Source organism: Muscardinus avellanarius (assembly GCF_963383645.1).
Source record: "Muscardinus avellanarius genome assembly, chromosome: 19".
Taxonomy (NCBI): domain Eukaryota; kingdom Metazoa; phylum Chordata; class Mammalia; order Rodentia; family Gliridae; genus Muscardinus; species Muscardinus avellanarius.
In genome coordinates, this window is record NC_137805.1 from 34,742,569 (window position 1) to 34,765,903 (window position 23,335).

At 51.1% G+C, this 23,335-nt stretch overlaps 1 protein-coding gene across 3 annotated transcripts in view; it reads left to right on the forward strand.

Annotated features, from left to right (window-relative positions):
- Positions 1-23,335, forward strand: part of RIMS4 (regulating synaptic membrane exocytosis 4) — a gene marked incomplete at both ends in the record, with an annotated part of 65,777 nt that overhangs the window by 32,181 nt on the left and 10,261 nt on the right. Inside the window, one exon of one of the 3 annotated variants that reach the window (XM_080716558.1) lies at positions 15,251-15,392. In XM_080716558.1, the coding sequence (XP_080572684.1) occupies positions 15,251-15,392 (142 nt within the window). The remainder of the gene's footprint in view (positions 1-15,250; positions 15,393-23,335) is intronic. The other 2 variants (XM_080716559.1, XM_080716560.1) reach the window with 2 other exon arrangements.

Sequence of the window (23,335 nt, forward strand, 5' to 3'; positions counted from 1 at the left end):
TGCAAGGACTAAACCTTTGTTCTGGAAGCCAGTGAAATTTGGGGTCATTTGTTATTGCGGCATAACCTAGTAAGAGCTGACTAATACACTTAATCCTTGCAAAAGTAAATAATGGGTTCTGATATTATCATTCTGGTATTTCTAATTTACAAGGACACTAGACTCATAAAGGTTCAATAACTTTATTTAGTTTGCTCAGAAAGTGGCAGAGGGATGCTTTGAGTCCCCAACCCTGAAGCCCGTGCTCTTGAGAAGACGGAAGTACGTGGGCTGCATTTGGAGGACGATGAGTAATGCGGTGTAGATGGAGCACCTGGTTTGTGCATGATGTCAGGCTCGTAGTAGAGGTTTGGGACAGATCCTGGAAGTCTTGTGGCTGTGCATACTGTGAAGCTTCCGAGTGCCAGATGGGGACATACACTGTACCTTTTGCCCACACCCCAGCATCTTCCAGGGCCCGTTCAGCTCGTTCCAGTTGATAGTGGGAATGGCTTCCTGGGGGAGACAGCCATTTGTGGGGACCTCCATCCAATGGGGTTAGTTGTCCTCCTTTCAGTAATGGCTGAAGGCTTCTTGTCTGGAAAGTCTTCCCACTTTGGCGGGCTCAGAGTGAGCGACGTTCCCCTGGCCAGCTCTCCTAAGTGTAGCTTCCCCTCCACCCTAATGCATCTGGCCACATCTGGAGCTCTCTGGCCTTCAACTTGCTTTTTTGTTCTGTCTTTTGCCTGCACGCTACACATTCTGTTTGTCAACATAGCCTTCAGTTGTACCAGAAGGTAGAAATGGTATGTAACAATATGTCGAATTTAGCACTGAGACAATCTTACAACTCAGACCCTGCCTCTGCCTCTCCCTGCAGTGTGTATTAATCATCCTCCTCGTTCTCATAATATCCTGGGTGTATCTCCGCCCTCACACTACACCGCTTTGTAATTATAACACCGTGTCTTATCATTGCCCCTCCACTTGTCTGCCTCTTCCAAGTAGACTGAGAGTTCCAGCAAAGTTTGGGTTTGAACCACCTGGGTTAGAAGCCCCAGCGCAGGCTCCGGCACTGAATAGGCGACAGGAAAGAGTCTGCGGGGTGAATGACGATCACTTATCTCTTTGATCTCCCCTTCCCCTCTGCTGTCTGTAAGCTTCTTAAGGAGGAAAGACTGTTTTACTCAAGTCCCCCACACCAAGAAAAGCATGGCATGACAAATGAGCTCTGTACGTGTGTGTTTTGTTGGATAAGAGAAAGTAACATTTCCTTCCAGGGACACAGCCCTTCAGAGTTGCAGAGCACACTCATATGCATTACCTGGTTGATCGTCTCAAAATATCTCTCTCTCTCTCTCTCTCTCTCTCTCTCTCTCTCTCTCTCTCTCTGTAGTGCTCTTGAATCCCCCTCCTGCTCCCTCCACCGTTTCCCCTCATCCCCTTCCCGTGTTGCTATGATCTCAGCCTCTTCCCCCCTTGGACTCTCTTGAGAGCCTGGCAAGGTGGTGCACGCCTGTGTTCCCAGTGCTTGGGAGCCTGAGATGGGAGGGTCACAGGTTCAAGGACAGCCTCGGCAACTTAATAAGACCCTGTATCAAAATAAAAAAAAAATAGGGCTGGGGTTGGCTCAGAGGTAGAATGGCCCTGGATTCAGTCCCCAATGCTCCCTCCCCAATAAAAGTCCTCTTGGGAAAAGATAGGAGGCCTCTGCCCCTCACTACCCCCATCCAGAAATTACAGTCGGGTAGGCATTGAGTGAACATTGTGTTCCCGCGAGGCAGCTTTGCCACCTCAACAGACTTGTTAACCCTTCCTTGTCAGCATTCTCTTCTGAAAATGGAGACCATGCTTGTTTTCAGTAGAGGTTGCAAGAGCTGAATGCAGGGGCGCTTGTAATTACCTCTCATAAGCTCTGGTTCACATCAGAAGTCGAAGTTCCTGACTCTGTACAGAAGGGTGGTTCTTTGGGGGTGGAAATTCAGGCAAGAAGGAAACGTGGTTTAAAAACACGCAGAGAGGGATGCCTCTTTGTTCTGAAATCTCCCTCCCATGAACCTCACCTCCGCCCCAGCCAGGCCCAGGCGGGTGCACTGGGTCAGCACCGCGGACAGTTCCCATGGTGCCTGGTTGTTAGGCTACTACTGTACTTAATTTTTTCCCTTGTGTGATCACAGATGTGGAACATTTATAAAAACTTAAATATTGCTGCCAGGTGTGGTGGTGTATGCCTGTAATCCTAGTACTTGTGAGGCTGAGACAGGAGGATCGCAGGTTCTTGCCAGCCTCAGCAATTTAGGGAGGCCTCTGCAACTCAGCAAGACCCGATTTCAAAGTAAAAAATCAAATAGGGCTGGGGGTGCAGCTCAGAGGTTGAATGCCCCTGGGTTTGATCCTGTGTAACACACACACACACGCACGCACGCACGCACGCACGCACATGCACACGCACACACACACACCACAAAACTTAAATTGTGGAGGCAAGCCTTGAACTTTTGATCCTCTTGTCTTAATCTTCCAAGTACTGGTATTACAGGTATGCACCACCATGCCCAGCTATAAAATTTAAGTTGAACAACAAATATATCGCTCATGGTAACTTTGAAATAATTATATATTTTAGAGATGTAATGTTTTAAGAAAAATAAGATGTAAATTATTAGTGTTTAAAACATATGTGTGTGTGTGTGTGTGTGTGTGTGTGTGTGTGTATTTTTGTGGTACTGGGGTTCCTGGAAACCCTTCTACCTCCAGGCTACACTCCCAGACACCTATTTTTTATATTTTTATTTGGAAACAGGGTCTCTTAAGCCAGCCGAGGCTGACTTCAAACCTGCACGATCCTCCTGTCTTCGCCTCCCAAGCGCGGGGATGACAAGTGCGCACCACCATGCCCAGCTAAAACATATATATTTTATACATACTATGAAAATACTTATAAAGTACATATAAATTTTAGATGATGATTTCCAATCTTAACTTCTTTTAAAAAGGGTTCTTTTTTTGTTGTTGTTGTCATTTTGGAACCTGGGAATCGAACCCAGAGTGCCACACCTGCAAAGCAGGCACTTTGCCGCTGAGCTACATCCTGGCCCCTTTTTTATTTAGTGCACTTTTGTCCGTTTCATTGAACTATTCACAGAATTGATAATTTACTCGAGACTTAACGGGTTCGTGGCTTCCAAGAGGCCCTCTGTAGTAGGGCTCAGCTTTATTTTATGTCCCACCAAGAGAACTTAACCCTGACATACCCTCGATCATTATTCACACCTGAATTTTGACGAACATTTGAGAATGTTTGTCCTAGAATTGATGAGATGATAACTGTATTAGCGGCGATACTGTGAGCAGTCAGCCATTGATCCTTAAAGAGGTTAGTAGTGACGGCCAGCGTTTGTTGACTGCCCTCTGTGCTGCGGGTCTTTTTCTCTCCTTCCTCTTCTGTCCTGGGTGCTGCCTGCACTCTGCACATCCACTTAACAAGTGCTAGATTTGGAGAATGCAAATGGGATCTGGACAGACAATAAATCAACAGGTTTTTTTCTCTCTCCTTCTCTCCAAAGTAGTTTCAGTCCCGAGCCTTATTTTCTTATAACACTGCTTCCTGGTGAAAGGTAATGTGCTCTGTTACCCTTCCCAGTCCACAGCTTCGTGCTGTAGCTCTTCATTTTATCTTATACTGGGGATTGAGCCCAGGGGCATTCTAACTTTGAACTAAATCCCCACCCCAGTCCTTTTAATTAATTACTTAATTAACTTTTTAAATAGGATCTCAATAAGTTGCTGGTGCTAGCCTTGAACTTGTGATCCTTTTGTCTCAGCCTCCCAAGAACCTGGATTACAGGTGTATGCCACCATACCCTGCTGCCTTACAACCCTTTATTTATTAACTTATTTTTATGTGTGTACAACTCTTTTTATCATAATTTTATTTTTACTAACACGTGTTAATTTACATATCAATGCAGTTCAGTGTAATTGTTCCACACAAGCATTTGGCATGCTCTGATCAAATCCAGTCTCCTTTTATCTGCCTGCCTCCCTTCTTAACCTCTAATAATAACTATTTTACATGAAAAAGTATGGAATGCTTCATGAATTTGCATCGTTCTAATTTTAGTGTATGTGGTGCCAAAGTGAGCACTACCCCCCTTTATTTTTTTATTTTTTATTTTTTGGTGCTACTGGGGTTCCTGGAAGCCCTTCTACCACTGGGCTGCACTCCCAGACCTATTTTTACATTTTTATTTGGAAACAGGGTCTCCGAAGCCAGCGCGTGCGGCTGGCTTCGAACCTGCGTGATCCTCCTGTCTCCGCCTCCCAAGCGCGGGGATTACAAGCGTGCGCCACCACGCCCGGCGGCACTATCCCCCTTTAAAAAGCCCTCAAATACCTGTCCTGCGACCCAGCATTTTCACTCCTAGGTTTGTGCCCAGTAGAGCTGTGCACCAATGGTAATCAAGAGATATGTGCAAGAATTTTTTTTGTAAGAGCTCCATATGGAGACCCCTCAAATGCTCATCAACAATAGGATGGGTGAAGATTATTTTTTGATGTATTCACACGATGTACTCCCACAAAGCTGTGATAATGAATGAGCTGCAGAGAAGCGGTGGATGAACGTCACAGACACACGTGGAGTGAAAGCCCAGCACTCAGGAACATATACTGGATGATGGGCAACAAGACAGGCAACGTTATCCTTACAGGATAATGCTATTCTTGGAGAGGAAGATGCTCGAAGTGGGCAACAGGGCTCCTGGGCCATTGGTGAGGTTCTGATTCTTTATCTGGGGCTGATTTCATAGATGAGTGTACCGTGTCATATTCACCAAGCGGTGCACGTACAACCGTACGCGTATCATTGTACACTTTTCTCTGTGTGTGTGTATCATAATTCATCAAACGGTAGCTTTCAAAATATCTCTCTTCAGAAGAGAAATGCTGAGACTTTTGTGTGCAGGATGAAGGGTAAGAAAATTTTTTTTTGGGGGGGTAGCAGGTCACGTGTAATATTTGGAACTAGTCAATGTAAATAGAATGGAGAGCAGACTGGAGGAAGGGGAGGAGAGGAGAAACCCCAGGAGGCTGGGCCTGTAAATCAGACCAGGTCAGAAAGGCAGTGTGCTGGAGCCTTCGGAATTTATTCAACAAGCAATGGGACACCATTGGAGGTCTCTAATCAAAGAGATGATGTATTCAGGATAGGAAGCTCGTGAAGCCACAGGGGAGAGCTGGTAGAAAAGAACACTTTGGTGGTGGGGACACCAGTTAGTTTAGAAGAGGAAACAGAGAGAGAGAGAGAGAGAGAGAGAGAGAGAGAGAGAGAGAGAGAGAGAGAGGGAGAGAGAAAGAAGAAGGAGGAGGAGGAGGAGGAGGAGGAGGAGGAGGAGGAGGAGGAGAAGAGAGTGCGCGCTGAGGTAACTTGCCCAAGACTGCACAGCTCCAAAAGTGACTGGGGCCAGGTGTACAGCACAGGAAGTCGGGCTCCATGGTCCATGGCTTGGACCATTAGGCTCTTCTGCGTCTTGAAGATGCTCCAGAAATATAAGTAGATGGCTGTTGACTGAAAAAGAAGAGGGAGATTGGCATCCAGGAGAGCTCCATTCTTACACCAGGATAGTCACTGACACATCCTCTCTTGGGGTCTCATTTGCCCTCTACATAGTAAAGGTGTTGGTTTGGAGGATTCTTAAATTCCCCCCACATGGTATCTTCTCTTATTTTAAGGGGTGGCAGATTCTGATAGCTCTAGGGATAAGGAGGGGGGAGAAGAGGGCTCTCAAAAAAGTATCAGTGTCTATACTTTTCCCCCCCTAGCTTTGGAGGTATAGCCAGAGACCACCTCAGGACTCTGGAGGCCCAAGTGCCCGCAGATGTTTTCAGCCCTCAAATTTCTGTGGCATAGAATGCTGATGTCATTGGGAATAACTCAGCCAGTGAGGGGTTGACCATGGAGGAAGAAGAGGCAGCAGCCTTCGGGGTATTTATCTCAGAGGGACAAGAAAAGCAGTCATGATGGGAAGAGAAAGCAGTGTGCCAGGGGCTTTGGTGTTTCTCTCATCCTGAATTAAAATAAATGTGGAGGAACTTCACAGGCTGCTGTCTGGACCTGCAGTTGGCACTCACAGAGGCGGGATTAGACCTTAGGGCCAGGGTGAGATTCAGAGCCAGGGACCTGGAGCAAGTCATGTGACCTCTCAGCTTTGGGCTTGTTTCTCGGTCAGCACTTTCACCACTGTAGTCCAGAATAACTCCACAGCTTAGAGGAGAAAAGATTTATTTGCTCACAGTTCTGGAGATTTCAGAGTTTCAGTCGGGCGGGGTCTGTGGAGCCCAGGAGATGGTGGCAGGAACAGAAAGGAGAGAGCAAAACTCAGCTCTCATACCGTGGAGGCCAGGTGCAAGAGAGCAAGAGCATATTCCCTAAGGCCACACCTCCAGGGAGCCACCTCCTGTAGTCACCTAGGTTACCACCTAGGAAATCCATTATAACGGATGTATCTACCGACAAAATTACAACCCTTATGATTTGCTCACATCAACTCTGAACACAGTAATACATGACCTGTTCAGAGGACATTTTATGGCTAACCATAATAGGACTCCCGCTCTGGAAAACAAAGCTAGCAGAACTCGCCTTCAATAGAATGTCGAAGTGGGGAACGGCTGCGCTTTTCTCTCCTTCCTTCTCCTACACCACCAAATTGCTGGGACTACGAATGGGAAGAGAGCAGGGTCTGTCTGCACTCAGATCCGAATGTCAGACCTAGCACCGTCTTGTCTGGTACAACCCTGGACACATTGCTCAGCTGCTCTGAGCCTGCTTCTTTGTTGCAAAATTAAGACAACAGCACATGCCTCTCAGAGTTATGTCGAGGTTAAATTACGTATCTAATAGTGCTTGGTACAGGGAAAATGCTAAAGATAATGGTATCTGCACTCGTAACACATCATCATTGTGATTTTATTATCCTGTTCCCTGTGAACACTGGCTTTTGGGAGAAGGTACATTAAACACATTCATATTCTGGTATAAATAATGGAGTAAGATTTACTTGTTTGCTTTATGGGAGAATTTTGTGGTTTTCCTTGTCATGAAGCCAATTCGTTTCTAGCAGGGATGAGCAATGTGGCGCTGTCCTGGGTGCTGAATGGAGGTAGATGAGGGATGAGCTCACATGTGAGCACAGCTGGGCTACAGGACTGTGTCCCCACGCAGTGGACTAGCTACCCCAACAGAGGTGAAGTGGGTGCCCCTGGCACCCAAGGGGTCAGGGAGGTCATCATGGAAGAGATGGCATTTGAACTCCAGTAGAGTTCAATGGGATAGTTTAGTGGTTCATCAAAAAATGTGGCTTTGATGTCAGATAGACCAGAGTAATACGGCCCAGCTCTGCCATGAGTAGCTGTGTGTCCTTGGAAAAGTTAATTAACCTTTTTCCCCATGTGTGTACAGTACTGGGGATTGAACCCAGGAGTGCTCTGCTTCTGAGCTGCACCCTCTAGCCCTTTCTATTTTGAAACAGAGTCTTGCTAAGTTGCTAAGGCTGGCCTGGAGCCTGTAATCCTCCTGCCTCGGTCTCCCAAGTACTTGGGTTACAGCCATGCCCAGTGTACTCAGCCTTCTTGATTCTCCTTTTCTTCCTCTGTCGGGTGGGGGTAGGAGTAGTAACCGCCACATGGTTAATTGTGAGAATTAGCTAAGACGTCGCCGACACAAAACTCTTGGCATAGTCGGGGCTCATGAGAACATTATTATAATACCTGCTAACGTTGGCGCTCCCTGCAGACCTAAGAATATGGTGCTCTTGCCTCTGCTACATGAATAGGAAACTGATGGGATAGAGTGCCTGGTGAATCATAGGTGTGAGTTAAAGCTAAACCCCGGAGAATGGCTAGAATTTTGATAGTGAAGATGAGGAAGGAAGGAAGGGAAGGGAGAGAGAACCAGGAGGAGGGTATTTTTGAGGATGGATGTGGAGCACAAGGGACTAGCCAGGCCGGAGTATGGAGACCGTGAGCGGGGCGACCAGGGACAGGTGGCGAGGGAATCAGATAATGGAGAGTCTTGATGCCAGAGTGCATGATTGAACCTAATGAGTGGAGAGAAGCCAACCTCAGGTCTGTTTGTTTTTTGTTTTTGTTTTTGTGGTACTGGGATTGAACTCAGGGGTATTCTACCTCCAAGCTATGCCCCAGCCCTATATGATATTTTATTTGGACATGAGGTCTTGGTAAGTTGTTGAGAGTCTCACTAAGTTGCTGAGGCTATCCTCGAACCTGTGATCCTCCTGTCTCAGCCTCCCAAGTGCTGGGATTAGAGGTGTGTGCCACCATGCTCAGCTCATTCTAAGGTTTTGAATAAGATCATGGCATGACTGAAACTATGAATTACTTATGAATTTGTTTGAATGTACTTTCATTTATATTATAGATTTAATGCATTTAATTTATATTTGTATTATAGAATTAATACATTTAACTCTAAAAAAATCAAGTGACATAGAAGCATGCAAAAACATAAAACCTCCTTCCTAATGTGCCACTTGGTGTAGTTCACATTGGTTTAACTATTTGGTAGAATTGGCTCGAGCCGAACACAAGCTATCTCACTCTCTACTCTCGGGGAGATTTCTGAGAGACATGGGTGCGGATGTCCACCAAAAGATGCATGCTAAAACAAATATAGCAGAATTATTCCTCATAGTCCTACACTGGAGGGAAAAAATCAAAAGCCCATCCCTGGCAAAATGGATAAGTGAATTGTGGTGTAGCCAGACAATGGAATACAGTGTAGCAATAGGAAATACAACTACAAACTGCATTATGCAGGAATCTCAGACACTATGATGTCAAGCAGGAGAAACCAGGCCAAAGCCAAAAAAGGCCACACTCTTTATGTAACACTCAAAACCGGGCAAAGCAAATACCTGGCATGAGACATCGGTGTAGTGGCTGCCCACAGAGAAACAAGATGGGGACGGAAGATAGGGGGCAAGGGGCCCTGGAATCCTAGTGGTACCATTTCTGCACCTGGGTGCTGGTTACCCGCGAGCACACATGACTTGTAAAAATTCATCAAGCAGCCAGCACATGCCTATAATCCCAGTACTTGGGAGCCTGAGATAGGAGGATCACGGGTTCGAGGACAGCCTCAGCAATGCAGTGAGACTCTCAACAACCTAGTGAGACCCTGTTTCAAAAAACAAAAGCTAAATGGCTGGGGGTGTAGCTTGAAGATAGAATGCCCCTGAGTTCAATCCCCAGCGCACCACACACACACACACACACACACACACACACACACACATCAACCTGCACACTTGAGGTTTATGCACCCTTCTACTTAGAGCTTATACTTAAGTCAGAAAGTTACAGAAAATGTGGCCTGCACTTCCTCTATTAGCCTTTCTCCCCAGTTATCTTCCTTAGCAGTTCTGTTCAATTCCTCCCAGATTTTTCTGTGCATGTGCATAAATATAAAGATAAAGCTCTCTCTCTTGCTCTCTCCCTTTCTCTCTCTCTCTCTACACACACACACATGCGCGCGCGCACACACACACACACACGCACACGCACACGCACACGCACACACTCCGTGCTATCTATAGCTTTACCAAAATGGCATCAAGTTTTATATACTGCCCTGCAACCTGCTTTTTAACTTCCCAGTATGCCGAGGGAGTCATCGCAGTCTGGATGCAGACGAGCCTTTTCAGCAGCTACGCAGAATCTCATGGCGGTGCCGTGTGAGCTAGTGAACCAGCCCCGCATGGGTGGGCAGTTGATCCCGGCATTGCAGGGGTGTAAGCAGCGCTGCAGGGAACACCTCTGTGCACTTTCGTGACGTTTTCATGGGATGAGTTAACAAGAGTGGTCTGGAGTGGTCATTTAATCTCCTAGCCGCTGGTGTGTGGGTGGGTGAACTGGAAGCAGAGGGGCACAGTTATAGGAGGCTGTCAACATAGTTTAAGCTTGAGATAGTAGGGGTGCGGGGCTGCGCCAATGGGCAAGAGGGGAGAGGCGTAGGCTATGAGAGATGTTAATGGCAAAGACTTTGTAGGACCTGGCCTCTGGTGAGAGAGGAAACCTCCGCCGAGCTCCTGGACAGCTGAGTCTGGGTGGCTGGAAAGATGTACGATAAATCAGAGCGAGCCGGCTAGAGTCAGCAGGGCCTTGATGGGGCTGGTTGGGGCCCGTTGCTCATCCGGGCAGTGATGTCCAGAATGCAGGTGGAAGCGATGTTCTGGTCAGAGTTGAGGGTTGTGGGCTGGGCGCAGGGTCTGTTCACAGTGTGCTCCCAAGGCTGCGGATGAGGACGGAGTGAAACAACAAGGTGGGGGCTCTAAAGAGACAAGACTCAAGGATGGCATGGCGAGGGCCTAATGGTGAGGATGGGGAGAGGCGGGGGAACATGGGCAGCAGTCAGAGGCAGGAGGACACGCAGGAGAATGTGCTCTCAAGGATGTCCAAGAAGGGGGACTCAGAAGCGACCCTGGTTCAAAGGTTGAATGAAGCAAGCAGCAGCCCAGAGGTTCGTCCCCTCCCCGCTGGGCCCAGTGGCTGCAGTCCTTACATCTTGTACTTACTCTCCCAAGTTCTTAAACACACTTGTGACTGACCATGTGGTTATCTGTTTACGTCGGCCTCCCCAATGAACTGGAGGTCCACGGGGGCCAGAGCAGCCCCACTCTAGCTCCAGATTGTTTGGGTCCTGGGGATTGAACCCGGGGGCATTCTACCTCTTAGCTATACCCCAGCCCTTTTTATTTAAATTTTTTGTTTTGTTTTGAAACAGGGTTTCACTAGGTTTCTGAGAGTCTCATTCCTTGCTGAGGCTATCCTTGAACCTGCGACCCTTCTGTCTCAGCCTCTCAAGTACTAGGATTATAAGCATGTGACACTGGGCCTGGCTCTTGCTTAATCTTTTAGCCCAGCATCAGGCAAAATGTTCCAACTGGGTTAGTACCCTCAAGTTATTGCTATTTCCTGGCGGGACTTCAGCAATCCACATCCCTCCCTCCGCCTCCCTGCCTACTCAGAACAGGTTGGGAGAGGAGGGACTTCGGATCCTGCAGGAGAAAATGCAAGCTGTATGGCTTTGACTTTTGTGTGCAACAAATGAGTGGCTAACTCCCCAAAATGGCCATCCAAATTCATTTTTATACCAGGGTGGCCAGCCTCAAGGGCGGTCCCACTGTTGGTCCCAGTGTTTATGGAACTCAAACTCTAAGCTCTAACAATGGCATCTTGTGATTATGGTGCATGAGGTAACCTCTCTATACCCCCCTCACTGGAAAGCATACCCTCTTCTACGCTGCACTTTTTTCTTTTTGGAGGGAGGTACTGGGGTTTGAGCCCAGTGGTATTCTACCTCTGAGCTACACCATAGCCATTTTTTATTTTTGTTTTGAAACATGATCTCAATAGGTGGGTGCAAGTTTCGCTAAGTTCCTGAGGCTGGTCTTGAACCTGCGATCCTCCTGTCTCAGCTTGCCAGTGCTGGGATTACAGGTGTGAACCGGGTCCCTCACTGCATTTGACCTCTGCCTTCCACAGGGGATGGGGATTGGTTCCCTGGAGATGCTGGTACCCACCTGTGCAAAGAGTCCTGAGTTGTTTTTTTTTTTTTTTTTTTTTTTTTTTGGTGGTACTGGGGTTCCTGGAAGCCCTTCTACCTCCGGGCTACACTCCCAGACCTATTTTTACATTTTTATTTGGAAACAGGGTCTCCTAAGCCAGCGCGCATGGCTGGCTTCGAACCTGCGCGATCCTCCTGTCTCTGCCTCCCAAGCGCGAGGATCACAAGCGTGCGCCACCACGCCCGGCGAGTCCTGAGTTTTGACTCCTTGGGGTGCCACTCAGAGCAGACTGTGATGAGATGCGTGCAGGGGTGGGGTATGAAGGAGGCGTCCACAGAGGTCGGGGGAGCAGGACAGGAAAGGAGAGGAGGAGGCCTGGGTGCCAGGCAGGGCTCTGTCACTTTGCTGCCTGTTTAGTCTCACTGTTGCCCTGACCCAAGATGAAGTTCATTCTCCTCCTCCAGTTACTGTGTGTGTGTGTGTGTGTGTGTGTGTGTGTGTGTGTGTTGCTGGGGATTGAGCCCAGGGGCATTCTACCTCTCAGCTACAACCACAGCCCTATTTTAATTTTTGTTTGGGGACAGGGTTGGTCTCAGTAAGTTGCAGAGGGCCTCACTAAGTTGGCTGAGGCTGTCTATAAACCTGCCATCCTCCTGCCTCAGCCTCCCCAGTACTGGGATTATAGGTGTGTGCCATCATGCCCAGCCCATCAGCGTTTGTGTGTGTGTGTGTGTGTGTGTGTGTGTGTGTGTGTGTGTGTGTTTTACCATCGACGTAAGAGCTGGAGCTTGCTGAGCCGGTGGCGGGTCCCTGCAGCAGCCCATGGTGGAAGGTGGTGGTGGAAAGTTAACCTTGAGAAGGTGGAGACAGAGTGAAGGCAAGGGAGGAGGTCATGGTGAGGTGGGAGGAGGTGAGGAGGTCGAGGGTCAAGGGGCAGGTCGAAGGTCTCAGGCTCTGATCTTGGACTTGAGGAAGACCAGGACACACAGAAGGTGTCCTTTGGCCAGGCATCTGTTGGGGTGGGTAGGTTATGGGGTGCAGAGTTGTAAGCTTTGGGACAGTCACTTTGGGACCTGGGACCGAGTTAGCAAAAGATGACCACGGTGAGATGGCTAGCGGTTGGTGTGACTGGGTCCAGCCGGGGTCCCCAGGGCGGAAGGTGGCATATCTGGAAAGGCCTCAGCAAGACCCAGCAGTGAGGGCTTGTTTGGGGTCAGGTCTTTCTCTGCAGCAGCAGTGGCTACTGCTGTTTAGCACCTACTGTGTGCCCACACTGTGCAGAAGCCAGCCTCTACCCTGCTCTGCAGCTCAGGGGTGGCTGCTGTCTGGCCCTCATGGCCCCTGTCCTGGCCATTGGTGGGGGGGGTGGCAAAGCCAGGCTCCACTGTGCTGAGCCAGGCTGAATGAGGCTCGGACACTGGTTTAGGTGCCACAGGGACCAGAGGGAGCAGGGGCGCGAAGCCGCCTCAGCCTCTCCTTCAGCACCAGGGACAGCTCTTGCCACGCTGGCTCCTCCCTCTTCCAGGAGAGTGGAGTCAGCCCCTGTGGCTGGAGAGACAGCTGAGCTCTGCAGCCTGCCTGGGTGCCGGCTCTCAGGCAGGGCCCCGCCGGGGCACATGACGTCTCTCTGTGTGTGTGTCTGTGTGTGTGCGTGTGCTGGGGAGGGGGACGTCTCTGCTCCTACGGCTCTGCTCCTGAGTGTGCCTGTGTGTGATTCTGTGTACGTCTCTGTACCCGCTACACAGGGGAGCACGGAGCAGTCATGGGGTGGGGGGCAGCTGCAGATGCAAGTTGGGTAGAGGACCAAGGGGCCTGAGTGGACACAGGAGCTCACCCCTCCCCACGTGTCCAGGTGACAGCTGCGGAGTGGAGTCCGTGCGCTCTCTGGTGGGTGGCTGAGGCGTCTTAAGCATGTGCGTTAGTATGTGTGTTGGGCACGCACATGGACCCGTGTGGACCCATTCAGCCTATCTACCCATTCTATCCAGGTAGATAGAGACTCGCCGACACACAGATCTGGACACCCGGGCACGTGTTAGTTAGCACACGATGTCTGCGTGTCTCTTCCAGTGTGTGCGTGCATGTGCTGCGTGTTCTCCTGAGTGTGTGGGCATCTGTATAGCATGGACATGTGGGTAGGCGCTCTGGGAAATGCACAGCTTTGGTGTAGTTCTATGTGCGCACGTGTGCATGTGACTGTCACAGTTGGGGAGGACAGGATGCCATCACGACGCTGGGGGGGCAGGAGGAGGCCAGCGGGGGCATCCTGCCCTCCTGGTGGGAGGGGCTGGTGGGGCTCCAGTGGCTGCTTCCCCAGTGAGCCAGCTGGCCAGCACCCATGAGGCCCCGAGGGTGTGTGCCACCACGCCTGGCTCTGTTTTATTTTTGGTCTCACTAAGTTGCCAAGGCCGTCCTTAGGTCTGTAAGCCTCCTGTTTCAGCCTCCCGAGTGCTGGGGTCCCAGGGTGTGCCACCATGCCCGGCTGAGATGATGTTTGGTCACTGGATGGAGGGGAAGGCGTGCTTCTGATGGGGAAAGGCAGCAATAGGGGCCAGGTGCACAGACCCCCCCTCACGGTCCTCCCACTTTATAGTGTAGGAAATAGAGGTACAGAGAGGCCGAGTGATCTGCCCAAAGTCCAACAGAGGGGGAGAAGGGCACTCAGAATTTTAACCCAGGCTGTTTTGTTTCAGAGCCAGTGGTCTCAATGACTGGTCCTCAATTCAGAATAATTTTTGTAGCCGGGCGTGGTGGCGCACGCTTGTAATCCCCGCGCTTGGGAGGCAGAAACAGGAGGATCGCGCAGGTTCGAAGCCAGCCACGAGCGCTGGTTTAGGAGACCCTGTTTCCAAAATGAAAATGCAAAAAATAGGTCTGGGAGTGTAGCCCGGAGGTAGAAGGGCTTCCAGGAACCCCAGTACCACCAAAAAAAAAAAAAAAAAAAGAATGATTTTTGCCCCCTAAGGGCTATTTGGCAATGTGTGGGGACACTTCTGGTTGTCACATCTGAACTGGAATGTTACTAGCAGTCAGCAGGGAGAGGCTAGGGATACTGCTGGAAACCCCAAAGGGCACCGGACAGTGCCCGCGACAAGCCAGAGCTCTGTCCACGACGCCGGCCATGCTGCCCTTGAGCACGCCCGGCCTGAATCCACCCACAGTACTGGTAAAGAGAACCACTGAGCCGGGCGAGGTGGCGCTCACTTGTAATCCCAGCATTCGGGAGGCTGAAACTGGAGGATCGCGGTTCGCGGACAGCCTCAGCTACTACTTAGTGAGGCCCTTTGCAACTCAGTGAGACCCTGTTTCAAAATAAAGAATAAAAATTAGGGTTAGGGGTGTAGCTCAGAGGTAGAATGCACCTGGTTTCCCTCCTTATACCCCCCCCCAAAAAAAAGAGTATCATTGTAGTGGGTGCTCCATAAATAATAGCCAAGGAGGACACAATTTGGAGAAGGTTTTGGGGGAGAAGGCACATGTAAATGAACCCCAGTCAACACTCACGTGGTTCTGTGTGCTGGGTGGGTAGGAGGGGCAGGCTGCCCTGGGGAGCTGCGGGGGAGGCGGTGGTACAACAAGGGGAACGGGCTGGGTTTGGGGGCCGCTCAACACTAACCAGACGACTGCTCTCTCTGTCCCCCACCCCCATGTCTCTCCCCATCACGCTTGGCCTCTTTGCCCAGCAGCAGACAGCCGGAGGCTGAAGGGCGCCATCCAGAGGAGCACGGAGACGGGCCTGGCTGTGGAGATGCCCAGCCGGACCCTGCGCCAGGCCAGCCACGAGTCCATCGAGGACAGCATGAACAGCTACGGCTCGGAGGGCAAGTGAGTGTGGGCCTGGAGCTGTGGCTCGGTTCCCCAGCTCCACCGTGCTCCAGCCACGTGACCTTGGGGAGGTCACATCCCTGAGCCACAATCATCCGTAAAATGGGCGTGACCACACTAATCACGGAGGTGGGGGTGTTATGAGTACTAAACATTTATGATGCATGTAGTCCTGGGTTAGTATTTATAAAGGGCACTGTGTTTGGCTCATACATGCTATATATAAGGGTTGCTCAATAAAGAAGAGAGAAGCCAGGAGTGGTGGTACACACCCGTAATCCCAATGCTTGGGAGGCTGAGACAGGAGGATTGCAGATTCCAGGTCAACCTTGGCAACTTAGCAAGACCCTGTTTCAAAAATAAAAATAAGCTGGGTGTGGTGGCGCATGCTGGTAATCCCAGCATTAGGGAGGCTGAGACCAGAGGATCGTGGTTCTCGGACAGCCTCAGCTACTTAGTGAGGCCCTTTGCAACTTAGTGAGACCCTGTTTCAAAATAAAGAATAAAAAATAGGGCTGGGGGTGTAGGTCGGAGGTCGAATGCCCCTGGGTTCCATCCCCAGACCTGCAAAAATAAATAAATAAATAAATATAAATAAATAATAAAATAGGGCTGAGGATGTAGCTCAGAGGTAGAATTCTCCCGGGTTCAATCATCAGTACCACAGAGGAAAGAGGGAGAGAGAGAGTAGAGAAGGGTTTTATTATGATCATTATTGTTTCCTCTTCTTTAGTTTCTTAAACCCCAGTTGGATTTTAAAAATTTAAACTACAGTTTGATTGAGGGATCTCACGTATGTCAGATCATAAGACACCATGCTGCTGACACCTGGCCAGTGCTCCCCTTCCCGGGCTGTGCAGTCCCATCGCTGGAGACGTGTTGGAAATACAGATGAGAAGCCGGGCGTGGTGGCACACGCTTGTAACTCCAGCACTTGGGAGGCTGAGACAGGAGGATCCGGGTTCGCAACCAGCCTCAGTTACTTAGTGAGGCCCTCCAGAACTTAGTGAGACCCTGTTTCAAAATAAAGAATAAAAAATAGGGCTGAGGGTATGGCTTGGAGATAGAATGCCCCTGGGTTCCATCCCCAGTACCACACACACACACACACACACACACACACACACACACACACACACAAAGATTAAGGAAAAAAAAAAAGAAATGCAGATAAGAGAGCCCTGCTCCTGGGCCACTGTGAAGGGAGCCCAGGAACTCCAGTTTTTAAAAGATCCCTGGGAGAAGAGTCCCTCTAACCCAGGAGTTTATCTTTTTGGACCCTTAGTGGATTTGGAGAAAGCTTTAGGCCTGCTTTTCTCCTATAAACACAACACACTTGGAGCCGGGCGTGGTGGCGCACGCTTGTCATCCCCGCACTTGGGAGGCAGAGACAGGAGGATCACGCAGGTTCGAAGCCAGCCCCGCACACTGGCTTAGGAGACCCTGTTTCCAAATAAAAATGTAAAAATAGGTCTGGGAGTGTAGCCCGGAGGTAGAAGGGCTTCCAGGAACCCCAGTACCAAAAAAAAAAAAAAAAAAAAAACCATACACACTCATTTTCACACACACAATTGTACAAACATTCCAGATTCAGTAGAGGGTTTCCAGATTCCCCTAAAGCCCACCAATGGGTCCCTGGCAACGAAACTTAGAGCCAAAGTGACTTCCATATTGCACAGATGATCCAGGCACTCAGAGAGGCTCTGGGGCTGGCCCTGGGTCATACACTGCTAACCTAGGCCTGGAACCAGGAATCCTGAGTCCCAGCTGGGGCTCATTCCACAACAGTGCCTTGTTCCCTAGCTCTCTGCTGAGGCCGGCGGGGGCCTGGGTGTCGTGACCTCTCTGTGCACATGACAGGACTGAGGCTTGGGAAGGTTAAGGTCTGTGCTGTCCTGTACAGCTGTCACTAGATACACACGGCTATTTAAATGAGATCGATTATCCCGCTCCCCTGTCGCACCAGCCATATTTCACACCCTCAATCGCAGCATGTGGCTTGTGCCGACCTGGAATGTGGCCACCGCCAAGTGAGTTCTTCTGGGCAGCGTTTTCTGGGTGGCTCGTCCACGAGCAGACACCAGCCAGGGCCCGTGCAGCTCGTCCGCCACCTGCTGCTGTGCTTCCTCTCTGGCCCGCCTCTTGGCTGGGGGCTCTTGGGTGCTGAAGCCTCGCTCTCTCCTAAATGGGGCGTCTCGGCTGCCTGAATGGCCTTGTCTTGGCAGACATTGCCGTTCCGCCCACCTCTGAGAGAGGCTTTCCGGTGGGCAGGAAGAGGAAGATAGGCAAGAGGGAGAGGAGGAGGAGGGGGCAGGCAGCGTTTTCTTTAACCTGCGAAGCCTGGCAGGGCAGCTGTCTTGGAGGAAGGGGTCCTAGGCATCCGGGTCCTGCTGACCCACGGGAGGCTCAGGACCCAGTGGCGCCTCTGCCAGCCCCTCTTGGTGGCCTTGGGCATGTCTGTGAGTCCCTCTGTACCACCCTGTTGACCTCCCAGGTATTGGAGGACCGGGCCATGGGGAGGGCAGTGTGGTGCAGTGGGCAGGGCAGGTGGGTCCAAGCTGCTTTCCCATTTCACAAGACAGGAAGGATCGGGATCCACGTGACACCCTCGGGCAGCAGCATGGGAGGGTGTCCTAAGGAGGTGACCTCTGCTGCATGGCCTTGGGAGGGGGCTCCTGGAAACCTTCGCTTCAGTGTGCTGGAAGGAACCAAGGAGTCTAATTACAGTAGAAGCAAAGTCAGCAACCAGCCCACCCCGGCTTCTTGGCGGTATGCGGCTGCGGGAGGTATATTACCTCTCTGAGCCCAGTTTCTCCATCCCAAGAAAGGGGACAGACTGTTGTGAGGATCGTATGAGTTAATATAGGAAACCACTCAGACCAGTAACTGTCACGCGGCAAGCCCTGAAATTATCCAGTTGTTGTTGTTGCTATTGTTGTTTGGTACTGGGGATTAAACCTGGAGACTTTTACCTCTAAGCCACACCCACAGCCCTATTTTATTTTTTTATTTTGGAACAGGGCCTCACTAAGTTGCTGAGGTTGACCTTGAACCTGCAATCCTCCTGTCTCATCCCCACCAAGTACTGGGATTGAAAATGTCCACCACCATGCCCGGCTCTTCACGGTTATTATTTGTTATTAATGAAGACACTATTAGCTGGGTATGTTTCTGCTCAAGGTTAGTTGCACCCTAACAGGGACCCTGAGCCGCCCCAAATACAGGTGTACAGTGCCCGGCATGGAGTAAGTGGTGGGTAAATGTTGGCTGTTGAGATTATTAAAAGGTAGCCAGGCGTGGTGGCACACACTTGTAATCCCAGAATTTGGGAGACTGGGGCAGGAGGGTCATGGCTTGCAGACGGCCTCAGCTACTACTTAGTGAGGCCCTTTGCAACACAGTGAGACCCTGTTTCAAAATAAAAAATAAAAAATTGGGCTGGGGGCGTAGCTCAGAGGTTGAATGCCCCTGAGTTCCATCCCCACTACCACGCACACAAAAAAGATTATTAAAAGGTGTGGGGGAACCAGGTATGGTGGCACACACCTGCAACCCCAGGATTTGGGAGGCTGAGACAGGAAGGCACAGGTTTCAGACCAGCTTCAGCAACGTAGTGAGACTCTCAGTGACCCACAAGACCTGTTTTGAAACAAAAAATAAAACGAGGGCAGGGGGTTTAGCTTGGAGGTAGAATGCCCGTGAGTCCAATCCTCAGTAACACACACACACACACACACACACACACACACACACACACACACACACGGTTGGGAGTTGCCTTGAGCCCTACTCAGGAAGGATCCGGGGGCTGAGGATGGTGGGTCCCCAGTGGGGACAGTCTTGCCCTCCTGGGAGGGACTGAATTTTGGTGGAGGCCAGCCAGGCGCTCCTACCTCCCCATCACCTGCTCAAGGAAGGGACACAGGAGGGACAGGGTGACGCTGACCTGCAGCCCGCCTCCTCCTTGTTCTGCAGGTATTTAGGGCACTGATCGGACCCAGATGTCAGGCTTTGAAAGAGGATGGGGCGTGTGTGACTGTCCTCCCCTCTCCCCACCTCCTGGGCCTCTGCCAGCCCAGCGAGGCACACAGGGGCAGCTCCTTGAGCTGCCCACCAGGTGCTGCCAGGGCTGCCTGAGCTGGCCCAGTTCATGGGCACCTGTACCCTGCACATAGGTGCTTCCACATGGACTTCACTTCCGCAAATGTGACTGAGCACCCACAGTGTGCCAGGGGCTGGGCTGGCACTGCAGAGCCCCTGCCCTCCAGGAACTTCCTCTGCAGGGCACTGGCTAGCAGCTACAGTGTGGTCAGAAGTGCTGAGACCGGGTACAGAAAACTCAGGGGACGCGGTATTCCTAACCTGGTCTCAGGGACAGAGAAGGAATACAGGTGGGTTGGGCCGCTCTGTCGTGCGAATGCCTTGGGCGCCAGGCTACATAACAGCAGCGGACGCGGGCTTCTGCACTTGCAGTTCAAGGCGTGGTCCATGGTCCAGCAGCACCGGAGCCCCCGGGAGCCCCTTTAGAAACGTAGCGTCTCAGACAGGCATGGTGGCGCGCGCTTGTAATCCCAGTTTTAGGGAGGCTGAGACAAGAGGATTGAAGATTCACAGCCAGGCTCACAGCAGTTTAGTGAGACCCTGTTTCAAGATTTAAAAGATAATAAGCCGGGCGTGGTGGCGCACGCTTGTAATCCCCGCGCTTGGGAGGCAGAGACAGGAGGATCGCGCAGGTTCGAAGCCAGCCGCCCTGGCTTAGGAGACCCTGTTTCCAAAAATAAAATAGGTCTGGGAGTGTAGCCTGGAGATAGAAGGGCTTCCAGGAACCCCAGTACCACCAATAAATAAAAAATAAATAAATAAATAAATAATAAAATAGAGGTAGGGTGTAGCTCAGAGGTAGAATGCCCCTGGGTTCAATCCCCAGTACCATGCACATGCGCGCGCGCGCGCGCGCGCGCGCGCGCACACACACACACACACACAGAAGGAGGTGGAGGAAGAGGGAGTAGGAAGAAGGAGGAAGGAGGAGGAAGAAGGAAGGAGGAGGAAAAGAAAGAGGAGGAGGAGCCGGGCGTGGTGGCGCACGCTTGTAATCCCCGCGCTTGGGAGGCAGAGACAGGAGGATCGCGCAGGTTCGAAGACAGCCGCGCGCGCTGGCTTAGGAGACCCTGTTTCCAAATAAAAATGTAAAAATAGGTCTGGGAGTGTAGCCCGGAGGTAGAAGGGCTTCCAGGAACCCCAGTACCACCAAAAAAGAAAAAAAAAAGAAAGAGGAGGAGGAAGAGGAGGGGAAATGCAGACTCATGCTCCAGCCCAGACCCACTGAACCATAGTCGACACCTCACGAGATCCCAAGGTCGATGGCGTCAGTGCCGTTGGGAACAGGTGTGGGGAACTGGCACTGCGCCAAGTGCTTTGCACACATCGACCCCTTTGACCTCCCAGCAGCCTGATGGAGCAGGGATGCTCACAGCCCCATTTTACAGATGCGGACGTGGAGGAGGGAGCCTTGCCCAGGGTCACACAGCAAGCAAGGTGCAGAGCTGGGGTTCAGATCCAGGCATCTGCCCTTAACAGTTATCCTCAGCTCTTTCTCTCATTTAATGATTGTCTCTACGAGGTTTCTGGAGGCAGCTGCAGCCGGAAGGTGGGGGGTTGATGACATCATCAGGTGCCCAGACTCCTTCTACCTCTCCCCTCTGCGGGTCTGGGCTTGTGAGGCCAGTTGTGGCTTATCCCCTGGGACTGGGGAAGGGCTTTCTCTTCCAAATCCTTTCTTCCTTATCAAAAGTTGGGGTTCTGAGCTGGGCATAGTGGTGCCCGCCTGGAATCCCAGTACTTGGGTGGCAGAGATAGGAAGACTGCAGTTTATTTTATTTTATTTTATTTTATTTTATTTTATTTTATTTTGGTGCTACTGGGAATGGAACCCTTCTCTGGGCTACACTCCCAGACCTATTTTATATTTTTATTTGGAAACAGGGTCTCTTAAGCCAGCAAGGCTGGCTTCGAACCTGCGTGATCCTCCTGTCTCTGCCTCCCAAGTGCGGGGATTACAAGCGTGTGCCACCACGCCTGGCATTGGAGGACTGCAGTTTAAAGTCAGCCTCGGCAACTTAGCAGCTTCTTATCAACCTACCAAATAAAATAGGGTTAGGGGTGGTACTTAGAGGTAGAATGCCCCTGAGTTCAATCCCCAGTACCACCAAAAAAAAAAAAAAAAAAAGTTAGCTTCTTCCAGGCACAGTGGCACCTGCCTATAATCCCAGCTTACCCAGGAGGCTGAGGCAGGAGAATTGCAACTTCAAGGACAGGCTGGACAACTTAAACCCTGTCTCAGAACAAAAACTAAACTCCACTCTCTGAGTGCACAGAACCCCCACCTCCCAGCCGCCCAAACGGGACACTCAGGGCTTCTCCTGACGGCTCTCCTCTGTCTTGTGCTCTGTGTCACTCCACAGTTGACTCACCCATTTTATTCTTAATTATTTCTTGAGTCCATGTTTCTCCCCATTTCCCCTCATGAGTGGCCCCAGCTGAGGCCACCCATCACTCTTGCAGGTCTTCTTTTGTCTGATTCCATAGTCTATAGCCCAGCGCTTGCTTTCTCTGACTTCCCCAAGCCTCTCCCAGTCCCAACCCACCACCCTGAACCTTCTACATCTCCTTGTCTCACCTCAGGCTTTTGCATCAATGGCTCCCTCTCTCTGGCTTGCCCTTTTCTGCCCCTGCTCCCTCTTCACCCTCTGACTCAGTCCTCCTCCAGATCTCAGCTAAGAACTGGCTCAGAAACATCAGCCTCCATGCCAAGTCCAGCTAATTGATTGTGGGTCCCTGGAGTGTGGTGTTGAGAAGGATTCTGGACTCAAATCCAGGTCTGGCAGGTGCTGAATTTGATTAGCAGTGTCTGCCCTGGGCGTGTGCTGAAGTTGATTAGCAATGTCTGCCCTGGGCATGGGCAGGAGAAGTGGGATGGCACAGGTCTACCATTTCTCTGGCTGCATCAGCAGCTTCCACGGCCCCCTGGGCCTCCCTCACCACGGTCCCTCCCACCCTGTACCGTAATTGTCACCTGTGTGTGTGTCTGTCCTACTAGACACAGAGTTCAGTGCCTGCCCACCTGGCCCACGGCTGATGCTCTACAGATTTGGACAATTGGATATGTACAAGCAGAAGCACATACGTTCTGCTCCTTCCCACCCTCCCCCGGTGGCTGTCATCACACAGAATCCAGGCCTTAGCGTCCTTCTGCCAACTCGGAAGCTCTAGGCGCTCTGCCCACTGCTGTCCTGAGGTGTCTGGGTCAGCAGCAGCCAGGGCTCTGGGTGTCTGGGTCACTGTGCCCGCAGCCTAAGAAAGCCGTATGTGACCCAGTGGCAGGGCCCCAGCACCCGGGCCCTGGGCGGCAGGCCCGCCAAGGCTGTTTCCCTGATCACCAGAGGCAGTGGGCGGTCAGAGCTCCTCCCCTCCCCTGCTCCTACTGTTTAGCAGAGTCATTGCGCCTCAAGGACAGAGGAGGACTGACGTGGTCGAGGGCCAGGAGGTGGGGGTGTTTGCTGAGCACTTGACGGTGTCAGACTCTGCCCTTAGCGGCTGATCTCCCTCGCCACTGACAGCAGCACCGAGGATTAGCCTATGAATTGTTCCTGTTTTACTGAAAAGGAAACGGAGGTCCAGAAAGCGTGTGTCCCCATGCCTCGCGAGTGCTGGGGACGGGATGCACATCCGGGCCTGCCTGGGCCCAGACCTGCAACTGCGGGTCTCTGTGCAACAAGGCCAGAGCCCTCCGGATCCCGGAGACACTAAAGTCAGCCTTACAAGTCTGAGGGTTCCGAGGCACCCACGTTCCTAGATTCAACCAGCCGCTCGTGGAAAATACTTGGGGGAGAAACGTGTCTGCGCCGAACACGTATACACTATTTTTGTCTTGTTATTGTTGC